This window comes from Monodelphis domestica, chromosome 8 (genome assembly GCF_027887165.1).
Source record: "Monodelphis domestica isolate mMonDom1 chromosome 8, mMonDom1.pri, whole genome shotgun sequence".
In the NCBI taxonomy this organism is placed as follows: Eukaryota; Metazoa; Chordata; class Mammalia; order Didelphimorphia; family Didelphidae; genus Monodelphis; species Monodelphis domestica.
This window is the reverse complement of record NC_077234.1, coordinates 185,828,347-185,845,700: the sequence shown is the minus strand read 5'-3', so window position 1 is coordinate 185,845,700 and position 17,354 is coordinate 185,828,347. Positions and strand designations below refer to the sequence as shown.

Here is a 17,354-nt window from a genome sequence, read left to right as displayed (position 1 = left end):
CTGAGGAGAGACTCTAAATGAACACTCTAATGCAAATACCAACAACAGGGAAATGGGTTCGAGTCAAGAACACATGTGATAACCAGTGGAATCGTGCCGTCGGCTATGGGAGAGGGAAAGGTGCTGGGAGGGGGGGCGGGGAGGAAAAGAAAATGATCTTTGTTTCCAGTGAATAATGTTTGGAAATGACCAAATAAAATAATGTTAAAAATAAAAAAAATTTTTCTAATTTTATTTAGTCAATTTAGAACATTATTCCTTGGTTACAAGAATCATTATTTCCCTCCCTCCCCTCTATACTCACCCTTCCCATAGCTGATTCCAATTCCACTGGGTATTACCCAATTCCACTGGGTATTACATGTGTCCTTGATCAGAACCTATTTCCATGTTGTTGATGTTTGCATTAGGATAATCTTTTAGAGTCTACATCTCCAATCACATCCCCTCATCCCATGTAATCAAGTAGTTGTTTTTCTTCTGTGTTTCTACTCCCACAGTTTTTCCTCTGAATGTGGATAGTGTTCTTTCTCATAGATCCCTCTGGGTTGTTCAGGGTCACTGCATTGCCACTAATGGAGAAGTCCATTACATTATACAGTGTATCAGACTCTGTGTACAATGTTCTCCTGGTTCTGCTCCTTTCTCTCTGCATCAATTCCTGGAGGTCATTCCAGTTCACATGGAATTCCTCCACTTTATTATTCCTTTGAGCACAATAGTATTCCATCACCAACATATACCACAATTTGTTCAGCTATTCCCCAATTGAAGGACATCCCCTCATTTTCCAATTTTTTGCCACCACAAAGAGGGCAGCTATGAATATTCTCGTACAAGTCTTTTTCCTTATTATCTCTTTGGAGTATAAACACAGCAATGCTATGGCTGAATCAAAGGGCAGACAGTCTTTTATCGCCCTTTGGGCATAGTTCCAAATTGCCCTCCAGAATGGTTGGATCAGTTCACAACTCCACCAGCAATGCATTAATATTTCAACTTTGCCACATCCCCTCCAGCATTCATTACTTTCCATTGCTGTCATGTTAGCCAATCTGTTAGATGGGAGACTACCCCTGCTTTTTAAATTTTAGCTGATGCATAATAGATTCTGCTCTAGTCCTTTACCTTTACTCTGTGTGTGTGTCATCCTGCTTTAAATGTGTTTCTTGTAGACAGTATATTGTAGATTAAGTGACTTGCTCAGGGTCATCTAGCTACTAAATGTCTGAGGCTAGATTTGAACTCAGAACGATGAGTCTTCTTGTCTCCATGTCTTGTCCTCTATCCACTGTACCAGATGGCTGCCCTGTTATTTATTAGGCACCAGCAACATGTACTTCCCAGGAGATGAGATCCCAAAGATGTGGTACAGAAGGGAAAGCACCAACTCTGTAGTAAGAAAACTTGGGTTGGAATCCCATCTGTATCTAGCTGTGTGGCCTTGGAGAAGTCACTTTAACTTCCCAGGACATGAAGGAGGGGGACCAGATGACTCTAATGTCCTATATCTCTAAGTCTATAATCCTAATGGCCACATATTCTGTGTCCTGTGCCACACACCCATCCCCAAACATGTGTACATAATCATATCCATCCCTGATTGCCCTTTGGGAATTTTTTAATTTTCTTTTGCTAACTTTCCTGACACTCTTTCCCCTCCTCTTTCTCCTCCACAGACTACTGGTGCCTGGATGATCTATACCGTGAAATGGTAAAACGTTATGTGGAAATTGTCGAGAAACTTCCTGGGAGGAGGCCAGATCCAGCCACTGCTGAAGGTTGCTTACAGCTGAAGCCAGATAACTACTTGCTCGCTTGGCACACTCCCTTTAATGAAAAGGGTGAGTAAGAATCATCTCTTCTCATTTCAGGACTGCTGTGATGTGCAAAGTAGGGTGTTTCTTATTTTCAGGATATGATAAACACCAGCCCATCTCTTCTTTCCTCTCTTGCCCCATAAAATAGTTCCAGGTTTGCCTGAAGGTGGAGAGGAGGCTGCCAAAAATTCCTTTTGTAGGGCAGTATGTCCTTTGGTAAGTCAACCCTACCCTCTTTGGCATCTATTTAAAGAAAGTCTTCTTGCTTGGCACTAGGCATCTCCAACAAGATTTTTGTCACTGGGTCCCCAGTTTATTTTAAGGAATGTTTTCCACCCCTTTCCATTGAAGTTCCTATAGGTTCACACTTTTATCTGTGTCCCCAGTAAGGCACATGCTTCATAAATCTCCCTCTGACCCTTAGCATTTGCTACCATAGAAGCTCTTCCTAGCAGGAGGCAGAAAGCAGATACCATTCATTGCTCAGGTGGTCAAGGACTTGGTGCTCTTAAATATGTCTTTCCAAAGATCGCAGGCTTGCACCTTCTGGGTTTTATATAGAAGGTTAAATAGCAGCAGCAATTCTTATGATGCTTGCAATTTTAAAAAAAGACAGCTGCAGTTGTCTCTTCCCTCCCTCCATTTTCTCCACCACACTCCAATGGAATTCTCAGCCTACAAGACTTGAACCAGATTTTCTTAGGAAGAAAAAAAAAACTACCCAGATGGATGGAATAAAAATTATTTAGGACTTTTCTGACTGACTCTTCAATACCATAGGTTAGGCTTTATATAGCCTAGTCAAGGTGGCATCCAGATAGGAGATAATTTTAAAAAAGCTGTTAGATATTCTGAAGGGAACATTTTGTGCGTGTGTTCTTGGGGGCTTGGACTAGAACACTGAGCTCAAGTCTACCTATTCTAATGCCTTATGAAACTTCTTCATCCAGGAGACAGATTCTAGTCTCAGCTGTCACTAATTAGTTCTGTGACCATGAGCAAGTCACTTAAATTTTGCAGTTCTGTATCTCTGAAAAGGATATAATAATGTCTACATGCTCTGTCTATCTCTGAGAATTATTGTGAAGCTCTAACATCAGATATGTCCACAAAAGTTCTTTAGAAATTACATCAAGTTAAGATTTCCTAATTGTTTGACCTGGGCAAGTCACTTAACCCCCATTGCCTAGACCATATATGGCTCTTTTGCCTTGGAACCAATACAAAGTACTGATTCTAAGATGGAGATGAGGGTTTAAAAAAAAGAAATTATATAAAGTAATATGCAGATGAATGGGGGGAAAGGGAAGAAAATAAATATTTCTATACAACTGTGCAGCTTCTAGATCACTGTAAAAATACTAGTAAATATGGAGCAGCTGGGTGGTTCAATGGAGAAAGAACTGGGCCTGGAGACAGGAGTTCCTGAATTCAAATGTGACCTCAGACACTTCCTAGCTATGTGAAGCTGTGCAAGTCACTTAACTCCCATTGCCTTTGCCGTTCTGCTGCCTTAGAATCAATTCTTAGTATCTATTTTAAGACAGAAGATAAGGGTTTAAAAAAATACTGGTAAATATCCATTTTCCACCAATTTGTGCTTTTTCTGTGCTGTATGGGTATTTGAGTCTCAAAGAAACTTGCATTCTATTGTGTACACATTGGAAGACTCCTTCTCCCTAGAATGGGCAGATGAGAAAAATTCGTTCCAACAATTCATTCCAATGACCATGAAAGTGGCAGAAACAGAGCTGTGGAGCACTTGGAGCTTGGTGAAACATTGACAACATGAAGGTCAACCCCTGCATCCCAGGCCATGGCCAGGCATCCTGACTTTTGACTTGTCACTGGACTTGGATGACTCTGGAAGAGCAAGTGAGGTCGATGAAGACATCATCCTGTGATGTCATTGGTTGTCTTTGAAAACGAAGAATGAGCAATAGTTTTCACAATATAATATGGGGATGTTCATTCTTCAAACCATGCATCCAGAATCTCTCTGATCTTTAGAGGGATCCTTGCATAAATATTTGTGGTTGTTGCCTTTCCAACTCAAAGAGGACCAAAATGACACCACTCTGTTGGCATTAATATATAGCGTGTCTGACTGGTGATTGGACCAGTATGAGCTCTGGAAGACTCTACCACAGATCAGGTATTTTTGTATGGACGTTTAGGTTGGAAATGTCTCTAAATCTACACTTCACAGGTTTCTTTTGAGCCACTGCAATTCTGCTTTGCTCAAAGGGCACAGAGCCTTCTTGCTGTGGGCACACCTTGCAGGACATCCTGTGCCAGAGTCTTCCATGTCTCACAATAATCGCTCATGCTCTTCAGAAAGACCTTGAGGGTGTCCTTGCATGGCTTCTCCATGACTACCATGATTTCTGGTCTTGTCTGAATTCTCTATAAAATAATCTTTTAGGCAAACATATGTCTGGCATTTGAATAGCATGCATGGCCAGCCCATCAGAGTTGCACTCTCTGCTGTAGAGTCTGAACGGTTGGCAATTCAGTTAGAGAAAGGACCTCAGTGTCCAGCATCTTCTCTGGCCAGGTGATCTTCTGATTCTTCCCAAGTTACACGGAAGAGATTCAGCTTTTTGGCATGGCCCTGGCATATTGTTCGGATTTCACAGGCATATAACAACAAGGTCTGCCCAACAACTCTGTGGACCTTCACTTAGGTAGGCAGCCTAATACCTCTTCTCTCCCATGTTGGAGCCTCCCAAGCACACAAGTGTATGTCGTTGAGTCGTTTCAATCATATCTGATTCCTTGTGACCCCAATTGGGATTTTCCAGGCAAAGGTTCTAGAGTGGTTTGCCACTTCCTTCTCCAACTCATTTTACAAATGAGGGAACCAAGGTAAACTGGGTTAAGTGACTTGTCCAGGATCACACAGCTAGAAAGACTTGAATTGAGGAAAATGGATTTTCCTTACTCTAGGCCAATCACTCTATCCAATGTGCTACCAAGCTGCTGATTGGAAGGCATATTGGAATCATAGCTTCAGTGTTTCTTGAAATGCGTTCCCTAAATTCTTCGTTTTTTCACGCTTGGGATAAATGAATGAACTCTTATTTGACTAACTTTAACAGATATTTGTAAAGTATGTAAATCATTTTGGGAACTTTAAAACTATAAACACCAGGTATTATTATTGTCATTATTATGATTATTTGTTCTACAGTCACCAGGCCTCCAGTCTGCTAAGGGCTTCATTCCCTGAGCCTTGTATTGAGCTTTTGCTGAGCTCAGGCTATATTTATAGAGCAATAGAGGAATGTGCTGGGAAACGTTTAAGAACTGTTGTTGGGAGGACCCATACCACTTTGCAATAGCTTGAATTGTTAGGAAGCATTTTTTTATGTGCTGTTGTTGAGTGGTTTTAGTCATGTCTGACTCTTTCTGACCCCATTTGTTGTTTTCTTGGCAAAAACACTAGACTGCTTTGCTGTTTCCATCTCCAGCTCTCATTTTACAGATGGGAAAATTGAAGGAAACAGGGTTAAGTGACTTGTCCAGGTTTACACAGCTAATAAATGTATAAGAATAATAAATTTCAGGGCCAGGTTTGAATTCAGGTGTTCCTGACTTCAAGCCCTAAACTCCCTACTCTATCCACTGGGCCACCTGGCTGCCCTTAACAACCAGGCTCTGGTGGAAAAATATATTATTCACATGCTTTGAAGTTTAATCTGCACTATTAACATTTTTTAAAAAACCCTTACCTTCCACCTAAGGATCAATACCGAAAGGAAATTGCCTTTATTAGTTTTATAGTATTAATCCTAAATCAAGTAATCACAAATTATCCCTTAGGTAGGTAACTGCTACTGTGATTTCCATGAAAAGTTAGAGCCAATTATTAAACCAACTGTATATATGGTATAAATTATGATGATATAATATTAGCCATAGAATTAGAAAGGCGATCGTTTGGCTGATTAGACTATTATAAAAACGTTAAGAACTTCGGTAGGAAGAATAAAAACTTCAGGTCTGTGTAGTTATCTAGGGAAGCAGTAACTGGTGCACCAGGAATGGTGAGAGCACAGCTGGAGTTGTTGTCCTAATGAGATAACGGGAAAATACCCTTGGCATGCCCAAGTGTCATTTGATCCTGTGAAGATTTCCACCCGCCGCAGGCTCCTCAGAGTCTTCTGACCAAAGATAGGCTCCTCTGACTTATCCCCTCCCAGAGTTAGTAAGATGGTTCTGGACTAGTAGTTTTAAGATGAATTAAAATGCTTTGTGATGGATCTTATCTTACTAGATAAGATTTTATTAATTTTATTTATTATTAATTAATTAATAATTTATTAAGTATTATCAAATGCTACCAAATTCTACATTGTTACATTGTAACATGTCTTAATATACTCTGAACATTTTGTCTTATTAATCACTTAATTGGCTGTCAAAAGCCCTTAAAACAAGTTGTTTATATCTAAATGAGGTCTTTGCCACAGGCTAGACATGATGAGACCTCCAGCTCTGTTTTCCCACAATTAAAGTTGGATCTCCAACTTGGGATGATGGGCCAGATATTTTTATTTCTAACAATACCAGGCATCAGTTCCCTTTATTTATTTAGTTGTTTTAAAAAAAAAATCTTACCTTCCTTCTTAGAGTCCACACTAAGTATAAGTTCCAAGGCATAAGAACAGTAAAGGCTAGGCAATTGGAGTTAAGTGACTTTCCCAGGGTCACACAGTTAGGATGTATCTGAGGACAGATTTGAACCCAAGACTTCCTGTCTCCATCTCTATCTGCTGAGCCACTTAGCTGTCTCTACATTTTTTTAAGTCTAGACAATCAATAAAACAATATATCAGAACCTAGTTATTGTTTGTTTGTTTGTTTGTTTTTAACAATTGCTGATTTCTGAAGTGTAAAGGCTCACAGTGAAAATTAAAGTTAGAATTTACTCTAGAATGCTCCTGAGTGCCTACAAATGGACAAGGCACTATGTCATGTATGATAGAGAGAATATGCGAAAGATATTGTGCCTGTCCCTTTGAATTGGAGCTTAGAATCTAGCATGAGAAATAAGATGTACACAGATTCAATTCAACAAACATGTATAAACCAAGACAGAATGCTAGAGCACCAGGAGGGATGGACAGTAGAAAAAGGGATGGTAAAGTTCAGAGAATGGAGAGACTATTTTTGTGAAGGGTCATGAAGGAGCTGAGTCAGCCTTTGAGCAGCACTTGGAAATAAAGGCAGGATTGAACAAAGTCACAGACATAAGGAAAATGAAATAAAAACAATGTGGATGCATAAAGACTTCAACATTTTTTTCAATTTTATTTTTATTATCATGCAACACACACTTCCATATTGGTCATTGTTTTAAGAGCAAACTCATACAGAACCAAAACCCAAAAATAAAACCATAAATACACTGATATGAAAGACAACTCCAACAGTTCTTTTTCTGGAGCCATAAAGTCTTTTTAATGATGTATTTTTGCAGGTTCCGGGTTTGGAGCTGCTACCAAAGCCATGTGCATCGGTATGAGATATTGGAAGCCTGAGAGGTTGGAGACCCTCATCGAAGTGAGCATTGAGTGTGGGCGAATGACCCACAATCACCCGACAGGTAAGGATTGTATGACAATGAATTGCTGATCTATTGGCCTAAATGTTGCTAAATATTCTTTAAAAAATACAACCTTCTAAATTCAGGTTAATAAAGAGCCCATTTTCTAGGTCTTCCTCATAATTTGGTCAGAAATTCTGTACCATCATACTTTACCTAATCTGAAGTCTCTGTTGTAAAAAGGAATTAAAAAAAAAAATTAACAGGGGACCTGGAGGTCCTCTTACCATAGAGATGTGTAGGGATTAACCAGCCCACTGTGACAGGAAGTAGAAACCATAGAGACAGGACATGAAGTAGAAAAAGTGTATAAAAGGGGCCAGCATCAGTTGGTCGATCTGTCAGTTGCTGACAGTTAGGGTGCTGGTAGTTGCAGGGAAGTTGGCTGCTGGGAGTGTGTTGGGTTGGTGGTTGGCGTTTAGTTACTGGAATGTAAAAGGTGAGCCTGAGCTTACTGATAGGGCTTTTTGGCTTTAGCTTTTAAAGAGCTTTTGGCTTTACCCTTTAGAGGGCTTTTTGGCTGTTGGGTTTTTGGTTTTTGGTTTTTGGTTTGGGCTGTTAGGCTTTTTTCTTTCTTGGACTTTTTTGGGAGGTGGTTGGTCTTCATTGACAGATCTAATTAGGGTTGGATTAATACTGATTGGGTGGGTTTTGATTGGGGTGGATTGGGTTGGAACTTTGTGGGGTGGTTGTTATTAGCGATAGTAATAGGCAGTTATAGGTAGATACAGGCAGTTTTAGGTAGTAATTATAGGTAGTTATAGGATAACTAGTATAGACATTAGGAAATTTTCTTTCTCTACCTCTTTCCTATATTTCCCTCCTTTACTTTTCTATCTATATATCAATAATACTAAATTATTAATTATTAAAAACTGCTCTTTAATTTTTGTCAAACCCCTATTTTAACCCTTACAGTATAAAAGGAAGAAAAGAATAATTTGGTACCTATTTAGTAGCTAGAAAAGGATTATTTCTGGGGGCAGTTAGGTGACTCAGTGGATTGAGAAATAGGAAGTCCTGGGGTCAAATATGGCCTCAGTCACTTCTTTACTGTGACCCCCCAGGCAAGTCATTTAACCTTCATTGATTAGCCCTTATTACTCTTCTGTCTTGGAACCAATTCGTAGTATTAATTCCAAGACAGAAGCAGGAAGAAAGAAAGAACAAAAGAAAAAAGAGAGAAAGAAGGAAAGAAAGAAGGAAAGAAAGAAAGAGAGAAAGAGAGAAAGAAAGAGGGAGAGAAAGAGAGAGAGAACTTATTTCTTAATCACCTGACAGAATGGTTAATTTATATTGCCATTTTCTCCCTCATCTATCATCAACCTCTCTTTTAATTTACAATTTGAATAGTAAAGAGACTCTTTATTTTCACTCATCTAAAAGATTCAGAAGAACTGGCCAAGATATGTGTCTTGGATAGATCTGATCAATAGCAAAAATGTTGTGTTTGCAATGCATTCTGCGTTAATTGTGGGAATAGCCACATTGATCAAACTGCAAATCCATCTGAGTATCTAACAGGTTTGTTTTTTTTTAATACTTACTTTCTGACTTGGAATCAAACAAGGCAATGGGGTTGAGTGATTTGCTTTGGGTTACCCAGATAGGAAGTGTTTCAGATTTGAACCAAGACTTGACCTCCTATCTCTAGGCCTGACTCTCAATCCAGTGAGTCACTGAGCTTTAATTTTAATTTTTATTATATAATTATTTACTTATTTCTTATTTAATAATCAAGATTGCTCTAGATGTTCATTTTAAACTAAATTTTTACTGATAGATTTCATTTCTACATAATCTAAATTTTCTCTTTTATCTACTCATCTTACTCATATAATAATAAGCCATCCTCTAGAACAAAGAATCTTTCTAAAAAAAGAAAAGGAGGAAGAAATAGAAAGCCAATCAACACATTAAAAAAAACTCTTACAATATATATAATGCTCAACAGTAGTGGACTCTGCCTGCACTCATCTCCTCTACCTTGGATTGGCCAGTCCATTGTCTCTGTCAAGCAGTGGAAAGAGATATCTTCTCATATCTCTTTTTTGGAGCCAAGTTAGTCTTGATGTTCATTTTAACCTTGTTTCACTTGTATAAAATAATATTAACAGGGGTTGTGACTGAAAAATACCATTCAGCAGATTTAAATAGAAAGATTTGAAATGGCATTCAATAAAACTTCTATTCATTGAATACTGTAGGAAATATAGAGACAAATTCCAGAATATTAAATGTGTCACTTCTGCTCATGTTAACCTAAATAATGAACTCAACAAACCAGTTTCTAAAGTTCTCCAAATTAAAATAAAAGTACATGGTGCAATCATTTTGCATACTCTTATTTTTTCATTTTAAATAACATTTTATTACAGTTTTTAAAAAGTTTCATTGATACTGTTTTTCTTTCATTTATTTTAATTTTTAAGAAATTATTTATTTAATTAATTGAGAATACTTTTCCAAGGTTACATGATTCATACTCTTTCTCTCCCCTCCTCCTTTCCCCCTCCTGTAGTCAGTGAGAAATTCAACTGGGTTTTACATGTACCATTGATCAAGACCTATTTCCATATTATTGATATTTGCAATAGAGTGATCATTTAGAGTCTACATCCCCAATCATATCCCCAACAAACCATGTGATCAAGGAAATGTTTTTTTCTTCTGTGTTTCTAACCCCAAAGTTCTTTCTCTGGATAGTGTTCCTTATACATCCCTCAGAATTGTCCTGGGCCGTTGCAATGCTGCTAGTAGAGAAGTCCATTATGTTTGATTGTGCCATAGTATATCCATCTCTGTATACAATGTTCTCCTGCTTCTGCTCCTCTCACTCTGTATCAATTCCTGGAGGTCATTCCAGTTCACATGGAATTCCTCCAGTTCATTATTCTTTTTAGCACAATAGTATTCCATCACCAACATATACCACAATGTGTTCAGCCATTCCCCAATTGAAGAGCATCCCCTCATTTTCCAATTTTTTGCCACCACAAAGAGTGCAGCTATGAATATTCTTGTACAAGTCTTTTCCCTTATTATCTCTTTGGGGTACAAACCCAGCAGTGCTATAGCTGGATCAAAGGGTAGACAGTCTTTTATCACCCTTTGGGCATAGTTCCAAATTGCCCTCCAGAATGGCTGGATCAATTCACAACTCCACCAGCAATGTATTAAGGTCCCAATTTTCCCACATCCCCTCCAACATTCACTACTTTCCATTGCTGTCATATTAGCCAGTCTACTAGGTGTGAGGTGATACCTCAGAGTTGTTTTGATTTGCATCTCTCTGATTATAAGAGATTTAGAACACTTTTTCATGTGCTTATTGATAGTTTTGATTTCTTTATTTGAAAACTGCCTATTCATGTCCCTTGCCCATTTATCAATTGGGGAATGGCTTGATTTTTTTTTTGTACAATTGATTTAGTTCCTTATGTATTTGAGAAATTAGATCTTTGTTAGAGGTTTTTGTTATAAAGATTTTTTCCTAATTTTTTGCTTCCCTTCTAATTTTGGATGCATTGGTTTTGTTTGTACAAATCCTTTTAAATTTAATGTAATCAAAATTATTCATTTTACATTTTGTAATATTCTCTGTCTCTTACTTGCTTTTAAATTCTTTTCTTTCCCATAGATCTGACAGGAATACTATTCTATGTTCACCTAATTTACTTATATTTCCTTCTTTATATTTAAGTCATTTACCTGTTCTTAATTTATCTTGGTATAGGGTGTGAGATGTTGATCTAGACCTAATCTCTACCATACTATTTTCCAATTTTCCCAGCAGTTTTTGTTTTGATGACCACTGCTTTATAGTACACTTTAAGAACTGGTACTGCTAGGCCCCCATCTTTCACTTCTTTTTTTTCATTATTTCCCTTAATATTCTTGATTTTTTTTCTTCCAAATGAATTTTGTTATTTTTTTCTAATTCAATAAAAAATGTTTCTTGGTAGTTTGATAGGTATGGCACCAAATAAGTAAATTAATTTGGATAGGATTGTCATTTTTATTATGTTAGCTTGTCCTACCCATGAACAATTCATGTTTTTTCCAATTATTTGGATCTAGTTTTAATTGTGTAGAAAGTGTTTTGTGTTTTGTAGTTGGATACCGTTTGTCTTAATACTAGTCACTTTCCATGTCTAACCAACATATTAAACCTTTTAACGTTTAAGCAAAAACATCCCATATGAAAACCTTGTCTGAAAGAATATACAGGATCCTGCTATGAGAGATAAGCCATATTTTATTAAATCTTCTATAGTTCCTTCATTTGTTTTTTCCATTTCTCAAAGTTCAGAATCTTCTGACTGAGCTTTTCATTTGCATTTTGTAGTTACTGAATATATTGTTCTCTTGGTTCAGCTTATTTCATCCTATATTAGTTCATGTAAATCTTTTCACATTTTTCCAAAATCTTCATATTCATCATTTCTTATCTTTTGACACTATTCCACTGAATTTGTATACCATAGATTTTTTTCAGCCTCAATTTCAATTCTTCAGTTGATGAGCATTCAAATTTTTCTTTCTTTTCTGAAGCTGTATACATTCTTATTGGTCCAACTACTAAAAACATTTTTTAAAAATTAAATACTATTTTATTTTATTTAAGTTTTTTTTTTAATTAAAACCCTTACCTTCTGTCTTAGAATAAATACTGTGTATTTGTTCTGAGGCAGAAGAGTGGTAAGGGATAGGCAATGGGGGTTAAGTGACTTGCCCAGGTTCACCATCTAGGAAGTGTCTGAGGCCAGATTTGAACCTAGAACCTCCCATCTCTAGGTCTGGCTCTCAGTCCACTGAGTCACCCAGCTGCCCCCTAAATACTATTTTAAAAAAGAAAGAAATTGGCAATATAATTTGGTGGGCAAAATAAAATTCCTACAGCATTTTGCTAATATCTTATAAACTCTTCTTTTTCAAGAGAATTTACATTCCAATATATTTAACTAGCTAATATTTTGTATCAGCACTTATGACAATATTCTAAAGAAATGCTATGGTTTGACATTGGAGCAGTTATGCATTTTTTAAAACTTTGATTCCCTTAAATTTTTTTAAAAATGGACTTGAGCAAGAAGGGTCGCTATTTTCATTATTGACATATGTTCTTACAAGACACTAAAGCTAGGACATTCCATGAGAGGAAGCAGAGTGATATCACAGTAGTCAAAAGAACAATTATGAATGGTGGATATACAAAGCAAAGTAGATCATAATACCCCAGTCTCTTGAAATGGTCCATAATTCATGCTTTTGTGAAAGGACAAACAGTTAGGAAAGTCTCCTAGCCAAGTATGTAGTACTTTCTAAAGGAAGCCTTAGCCAATCCCTCTTACTTCTAGTATGGTTCCTCTGTTGGTTATTTCCTGTTTAACCTCTTATAGCTTGTTTCTACTTAGTTCTTTGTGTGTTATCTCCCTCACAAGATGGTGGAATCCTTGAGAGCAGGGACAATCTTTTCCCTTTCTTTATCTCTTCAGTGCTTAGCCTAGGACTTGGCACATAGTAGGCACTAAAAAAAAATGCTTATTGACTGACTAGTACCTACCACGTACCAGTTATAAACTATATTTCTGGTTTGTATTTATCAAATTTGCCTTCCATTGGCCATACCAACAGACATCAGTACTTCAGCAGATCTATGTTCCCATATGTCCAAAAGTGCAGATCATACTCTAGTTATTCATTTTTCATCTTCTGAGACTCATTCATAGCCTCCCTTAAATTCCCCCTAGGAGAGCTCTCCAGTGTGCTTGGGGATTTGAGTCTTTTAACCAACCTGTTATTGTCATCTAAGAGTTTCATTTTTCCAAAGCAGTTGGACAAAATCCATCCAATTAAATGACTTTTCCCAACTAGTAAGAATCTCTCTAGAAGAATGATAATCCCAGTAGAGCATAAGCGCTTTTTGTATTCCCTTTGCCTAAAAAATTTGTTGTTATTGTTGAGTCATTTCAGTTTGTGTCCAACTATTTGTGGCCCCAGTTGGAATTTTCTTGACAAAGCTACTGAAGTGGCTTGCCATTTCCTTCTCCAGCTCATTTTACAAATTGAGAAACTGAGGCAAACAAGGTTAAGTGACTTGTCACACAGCTAGTAAGTATCAGAGATCAAATCTGAACTCAGGTCTTTCTGACTCCAGGTCCAACATTCTATCCATTGTGCCAACCAGCTGCCAAAAATACTTACTGAAATTGAATTGTTTACATGTATAACCCAAATCATATTACTTACCATCTCTGAGAAGGGGGTGGGGGGGAGAAGGAAGGGAGGAAGGGAGACAATCTAGATCTTATAATTTTGGAAAATGTGTGGTGAAAATTGTTATTATGTGTAATTGGAAAAATAAAATATCTTTGAATTAAAAAAAAAGAAATTGAATTGTTGTTATTCAGGCATTTTTTTAATCATCATGACCCCATTTGGGCTTTTCTTTGCAAAGATACTAGAGTGGTTTACCATTTCCTTTTCCAGCTCCTTTGACAAGTGAGGAAATTGAGGCAAACAGATTTAAGTGACTTTCCCAGGGCTGACCAATTAGTAAGTGTCTAAAGCCAAATTTGAACTCAGGAAGATGAGTCTTCCTTACTCCAAGTCTGGCACACTACCCTCTGTGCCACCTAGCTGCCTGCCACCCAGCAAATAGAAGGTACTTAATAAATGCTTATTGGATGGAATTATAAGTATGTTTCTAAGGGAAATGCACCAATAGTATTAAGAACTGATTTTGTTATTAATGGGCTGAGAATGACTCATTTAAATTGGTATAACCTTACAGGATATTTCTGATGCCTTTGCACATAAGCAAAGGCCTAAGTTGCAGGTTTGATTCCTTCATTGACATTATCTTCTCTATGATCCATGACAACTGGTTAATCTCAGAGATTGGTCTGTAGTTTTCTTTCTCTGCTTTGGGTCTCCCTAATTTGGGAGTTAGTACCATATTTGTGTCATAAAAATGAATTTGGTAGAACTCCTTTGCTTATTTTGTCAAATATGTAGTATTTGACAAATTTATGTAATAAATTTATGTAGTATTGGGATTAATTGTTTGATAGAATTCACTTGTGAATCCATCTGGCCCTGGGGATTTTTTCTTGGGGAGTTCCTTGATGGCTTGTTCAATTTCTTTTTTCTGAGATGGAATTATTTAAGTATTTGATTTCCTCTTTTGTTAATTGAGGCATTTTTATATTTTTGTAAATATTCATACATTTCACCTAGATTATCATCTTTATTACCATATAATTGGGCATAGTAGCTCTTAATAATTGTCTTAATTTCTTCTTTGTCAGAGGTGAGATTGCCCTTTTAATTTTTGATACTATTGTTTTGATACTATTTTTGATACTATTATTTTGATACTATTTTTGATACTATTAATTTGATTCTCTTCTTTCTTTTTAAATTAGATTTAGCAGTACTCTATTTTATTTGTTTTTTCAAAGGACCAGCTCCTAGTCATTAATTCAAAGGTTCTTTTACTTTCAATTTTATTAATTTCTCCTTTAATTTTTAGGATTTCCAATTTAGTTTTTTGGGGGGAATTTTTAATTTGTTCTCTAATTCATTGATCTCCTCCCTCTCTATTTTGTTGGTAAAGGCATTCAGAGAAATAAATTTTCCCTTGAGTACTGCTTTGGCTATACTATTGACTAATCCTGACACCCATCTTATAAATATAGAAGTCTGGTGATAAATTTGGGTAAATCCATTACCCCTCTTGGCAAAACAATTCAAAACACTTGCCCCTGAGGAGAAGTGGGCATCCATACTGTCACCTACACAAACAGGATACTAAAACTTCAGGATGGGAAGGGACCATAGAGGTCGTGTAGTCTTGTACTTGAACCTGAGCAGAAATGCTCTTTTACACATTTTGACCATGTGGTCATCCAGCCTCTGCTTGAAAACCTCTCATGACAGGGAACTCACTACTTCCTCAAATAAGTCATTCCCTTTTTTGTCACCTATAACTGTTGGAAAGTTCTTTCCCAGATATAATCTATTCTTTGCTCCATTAGCCCATTGCCCTTAGTTCTAGCTGGGCACATAGGTGGTGCAGCAGACAGTGGGCTAGACTGAAAGATCCAGAGCAAATCTTGGGCACTTCCTAGCTGTGTGACCACAGACAGGTTATTGAACCCCAATTTCCTAGCCCTTACCAATCTCCTGCCTTGGAACCAATACTTAGTATTAAGTTTAAGGCATAAGGGAAGGGTTTTAAAACAAACCAAGAAATAAAGAAGTAAATGGAATGTATGAACACCTAGCAAGTAAGGCTGTAATTCATCAGTCTGCTCTTTCTTGATTGCTCCATTAAATTTCTCTCGTTGTTGTTCAGGCACGTCTGACTCTTCCTGACCCCATTTGGGGATTTCTTGGCAAAGACACTGGAGTGGTTTGCCATTTCCCTGACCAGCTCATTTTACAGATGATGAAACTGAGGCAAACAGGGTTCAGTGACTCGTCACATAGCTAGTAAGTGTCTGAAGCCAAATTTTCTGACTTCGGGCCTAGCACTCTTATCTTCTGTTCCAACTCAATGCCAGAAATACTTAATGAAATTAAATTGTAAGTGTTCAGTTGTTTTTCAGTCATGTCTAACACCTCATGACTCCATTGGGGGTTTCCTTGGCAAAGATATTGGAGTGGTTTGTCTTTTATTTCTCTAGCTTATTTTACAGATGAGGAAACTGAGGCAAACAGGGTTAAGTGACTTGCCTATTGTTAATAATGTCCCCCCCTTTTTTTGTTTTATAAATCTCTTTGGAATATAGACCTAGAAGTGGTATTGCTGGGTCAAAAGTGAAACATGGTTTTATAGCCTTTGGGGCATAATCTCAAATTGCTCTTCAAAATTGTTGGATCAATTCAGAACTCTATAAACGGTACATTGGTGAAAGATAATACCTTTAAAATTTTAATTTATTTTTTACAATATTTTTACATGTTTACACAATTCATTTTCTTTCTCTCCCCTCTTCCCTCCCCCCTCCCGGAGCTGACAAGCAATTCCACTGATTTGTACAAATGTTGTCACTTCATACCTATTTCCATATTATTCATTTTTGCAATAGAGCAAAAAATAATCCTTTTTAAAGCATATTTTCATGAATTCAGACCTTCTTGCTATTTCTAGTCATTCTCTTGTCCTCTCCACATAGATCTGATGGAGAATAACATTTTTCTTGGTCCAAGTGACTTTTTATCATTTCTTATTAATGCTTCATAAATGTGATGGATTTTGTGTAAGCACACATTTACGTGAGTTTTAATCCCAACAGATGGAGGAAAAGAATTGACCTCACCAACTGTGACCCAGCATTTAGCCAAGAAAGTTAGAAGAAAAAAAGACTAGAGCACCAAGTCTAAGATAGGAACTCCACTAGAACAAGGGAACATTTGTGAAGTTCCTGATTTATGACCAGGAACCTGTCCAAATCAAAGGTGATAAATTTAGTACAAGTTGGGTTCACACAGGGCAATATATATAAATATCTATAGATCTCTCTCTCTCCCTACACACACACACACACACACACACACACACACACACGATAACATCCCACCTTAAAGCCTAATTTACCAACCCAAATGGTGGTGATGCACATTAAATCAGATGTAGATGAATCAAACCATTCTATATATTTATAGTTTCTGGCTTTTCAGCACCATATTTATTTATGAGAATTTGAATAAAGCCATTTTACATTGCAGTTGGTCTTATTAAACCAATGTGCAGAAGGTAGCATATATGTAAAGTAATGGTCCTTATTCCACCAGTAGTACAGATTTCTAAACACTTATCTGGCTGCATGTAGAGCACCGTTCTAGGCACTGGGGGAGAGACAAGTCAAATACTAATAATAGCTAACATTAATAATAATACTTACTATGTGCCA

The 17,354-nt window shown here is 37.1% G+C and overlaps 1 protein-coding gene across 2 annotated transcripts in view; it reads left to right on the top strand.

The window, feature by feature from the left end:
• LOC100016373 (inactive ADP-ribosyltransferase ARH2) overlaps nt 1-17,354 on the top strand; it is a 62,215-nt gene that overhangs the window by 21,881 nt on the left and 22,980 nt on the right. For both annotated transcript variants that reach the window (XM_001364760.4, XM_007501246.3), the window contains exons 2-3: nt 1,680-1,844; nt 7,306-7,431. In XM_001364760.4, coding sequence (XP_001364797.1) covers nt 1,680-1,844; nt 7,306-7,431 — 291 coding nt within the window. The remainder of the gene's footprint in view (nt 1-1,679; nt 1,845-7,305; nt 7,432-17,354) is intronic.